Below are 3,436 nucleotides of genomic sequence, written 5' to 3'. Positions count from 1 at the left end.
TACACACACTCCGCACTGAATTACATCAGTTCTCTTGGGATCACGGTATTTATTTAAGTACTCTTCCCAGGTCATAACTGTAACACTCACTTAATAGCATTAATCCCCTGTTATAATGTAAACACAACGGCCATTGTATTCCCAATCTGTATTGTTCCACTAATTATTAAAGAGGAAGAACTAAAAGCAATCAATTCGCGAAGATAAACACCACTTCTCCTGGAAAAAGCACAGCTTCCCAAATAAAAATGCAGAGAGTATAGCACATTTTGCAAGGCATGCAGGTTGGCTTAGAGAGATTCATGTATGACTTTATAATGTTATAATTAATTTTGCATTCTCGGCTCTCCAGCTGCTGCTCCTTTCAGAAGCAGAGCTCATATACTTAGAAATCGGTCTGCGGAACACAGCAATTGACTATTCAGATGTAGTCGCATGATATCGATTATTCCATAGAAATACTGAAATATGAATATGTTTTATATAAAGCCCTTGTTTTTAGAGTATCTATTTTTATTTAATATATGCGCATTAATCACCAAGCAGGGAAGCAAATGTCTTTTCTGTAATCTGTTGCACTGAGTTTACCAGTTGTTTATCACTCTCTTATCAGGAAGTCGGGAGTTAATGACAAGAAATACCTGTTGGTGTTAACCTCCTCCCCCTCACCTGCTTTTTTAAGGATTGCCTTTTCTACAGGCCAGCTGATAGATCTGGATAGGAATTAATCCGGTGTGTCTGGTGGCCAGATCTCTGCTGCTGCTTCTAGCGGCAGGGGTAAACTGGTATGTGGGTTTCACAGAAAAGGAGGAGAGTAAAGGAGAGAAATAAAAACTGAGACAGAAAAAGAAATCGGAAAGCTGGGATTGCTTCAGACACTTTACACATCCCGAGGTTTGACCGTAGCTCCAGCACGGCATTTTCCCCACTGTGTGCGCCAAGCTATTGAAACAGCTTCTCCAAGTGTACTTTTTTTTTTTTTTATCAGCTGCATGTTTAATTGATTAACAATAGGCTGCTCTGCACACCCGCAATTTTTCAGCTACTGCCATCTCCCCTCCTGCCGGTGGCTAACCGATTCCCCGGCGTCGTCTCCATCCTACCTGACTGAAACTACTTGAGGTACTTCATGAAGAACTCGGCCATAAATGTCAAGCAACTTCATTTGTTTAAGTGCGCACTCATATACGTTGAAAATAAAATACACTTTCATTAACTTTTTTCTTTTTCTTTTTTTTTTTTTTTTCCCGAGCACCTAAACAACAATAATGAGGCCGTTCCGGGCTGGTAACTTGCTGAAGGTTGCACGTGAAGGGCTTGTGGGAAGCGCGGTGGCTTCCAGAGCTGCGGCCCCATCCCCACCTGCCGGACCGACCCTGATGCTGCTCCGCACGGACGGCGGCGGGGTTGCGGGGCGCAGGTGCGGACCAGGATGCGCGGAGAGGCCTAGCCCGCCTCGGCCCCCTGCAGCGGCGTGGTGGGACGGGCAGGGCCCAGAGCCGTGCCCCGGGGCTGTCGGACTGAAGGAGTGCCGGGGGAGGGGATTCCGACAGGATGGGGTATGGGTATGGGGACACGGACACAGGGGACCGCGGGCACCGCGACTCGTCCCGGGAGGCAAAGGGCAGAGCTTGAGTGTGGGACCTTCTGGACTAACCATTAAAGAAATGTACGTGCACACGTAAATACGTGTGTATTTAAGCTTGCACTGAGGAGACAAGAGCGGTGCCGCCGCCTCGTCCTCCCTGCGCCCGGGCCGGAGCAGCGCGGGCACTGCCTGGAAGCTGAAAGTGTCCAGGGCCGGAGCGAGAGGGCAGAATAAATCAATTACATAGATACTATATTCTAGGAGGTTTATCTGATTTGCCAAAAGGAGGAAGGGTTGGGGGGAGAATGCAGCTAGCCCCCCGGAAGGAGTCACCCAGGCCTCTTGCTCACACATCAGCGAAGGAAGAATAGAACTGAAAGAAAGATGGGGGATTTTTTTTTTTTCTTTCGTGTGCAAACGCGCTGCATCGTTACTGTTCGTGGCAACTTATAAAACTGTAAAGTTGACGCTGCCAGGGACAGCGCGATCCTGGATCTGCTGATTTGAGCAGTTGCTCCTCTCCCTGCCATATAGGGCAGCACTTTTACCAAGTGCTCGCTCGCTCTCCCGTGCGCGCTGCCCGGCCCTGCGCGCTCACACGCGTGAGAACGCGCACATCTCACGCGTGTGTGCGCGCCTGCAGCGCTTCGGAGAGTGCGTGCGGGAGGGGATGCACATATCTGTTATACGCATTCTTCTCTCTTGCCCCCGTGGATGTAGAAAGAGGGAGAGAGGGTGTGTAATGGAGAGCGTGCGGAAGAGTATTCATGGCTCCGCGAGTCCGGAGAGGAGCTGATGAACAGTATCATCGTTTGGCTTCAGCAGCGTGCTCACAGTCGGAGAGCCTGCCTTGCATTACAAAGCCTGCCTTCCCTGCCTGCCTCCGCTGTCTGCCTTCCCCGCCTGCCTGCCGGCCGCGGGAGGAGACGGAGCCGGGGCCGGGGCCGGAGCGGGAGGGGGCGGGCCCGCCGGGCTATGCAGATGAGCAGCGGTGATGGACAGCTCTGTTTTCCAATGTCCCTCAGAAACTCGAGTGCTGCTTCCCTCAACTCTTCACTCCAGACTCTATACTTCCCCCAAAATACAGGCTCGCAGGCGCTGGGGGAGCTGGCTGGCTGACTGAGAGAACTCCATATGCAGCAGCCACTTTTCTGATTTCGGGGTCTCGCTTCTCTCTCTCCCCCCCCTCCCCCCTCGTCCTCCCCCCCCCTTCTTCTCTTTTTTTTTTTTTTTTTTTTTTTTTTAATTAACCCTCTGTGCTTCCATCTCTTCCAGATGCCCTTCCCCTCCCGGATAGATTTCTGACCTTTCCTACTAATTTTCCATTTGGAGAGCGGGAGGGCGGGCGGGAGAGAGGGAGAGCACGAAAGCAGCGCCAGGAGCAGCGGCAGCAGCAGGGCCGGTCACCCTCGCCCCCTCCCTGCTCCTGTGCACGCCAGTGCAAGCCATGTCCTATCCTCAGGGTTACCTCTACCAGCCCCCCGGCTCGCTGGCTCTGTACTCCTGCCCGGCGTACGGGGCGTCGGCGCTGGCGGCCCCCAGGAGCGAGGAGCTGGCCAGGTCTTCGTCGGGATCGGCGTTCAGCCCTTACCCGGGATCGGCAGCTTTCACCGCCCAGGCGGCGGCCACAGGCTTCACCAGCCCGCTCCAGTACTCCACAGACCCCGCCACGGGATTCCCCTCCTATATGGTAACTACCGAAGAGAAACCCTCTCCTTCTTCATTAGCATCCGCATTCTCATCCTCATCATCCTCAGCCTTTCTCCTCACACACTCACCATCAGCCCCCGACACCACGCCGCACACCGCGCTCCCCGCACGGCCGCCGCTGCCGGCGCCGGCCGCGCA

The 3,436-nt window shown here is 53.3% G+C and overlaps 1 protein-coding gene across 1 annotated transcript in view; it reads left to right on the top strand.

The window, feature by feature from the left end:
* Window positions 1–2,925: 2,925 nt before the first annotated feature.
* IRX2 (iroquois homeobox 2) overlaps window positions 2,926–3,436 on the top strand; it is a 5,733-nt gene continuing 5,222 nt past the window's right edge. The window contains exon 1 of the mRNA XM_039711070.1: window positions 2,926–3,278. Coding sequence (XP_039567004.1) covers window positions 3,036–3,278 — 243 coding nt within the window. The 5' untranslated portion in view covers window positions 2,926–3,035. The remainder of the gene's footprint in view (window positions 3,279–3,436) is intronic.

The sequence above is a fragment of the Passer montanus genome, unplaced genomic scaffold (genome assembly GCF_014805655.1).
Source record: "Passer montanus isolate IOZ18808 unplaced genomic scaffold, ASM1480565v1 scaffold24, whole genome shotgun sequence".
NCBI lineage: Eukaryota > Metazoa > Chordata > Aves > Passeriformes > Passeridae > Passer > Passer montanus.
Note: the sequence above shows the minus strand (reverse complement) of the source record. Positions and strands in the feature narration are given on the sequence as shown.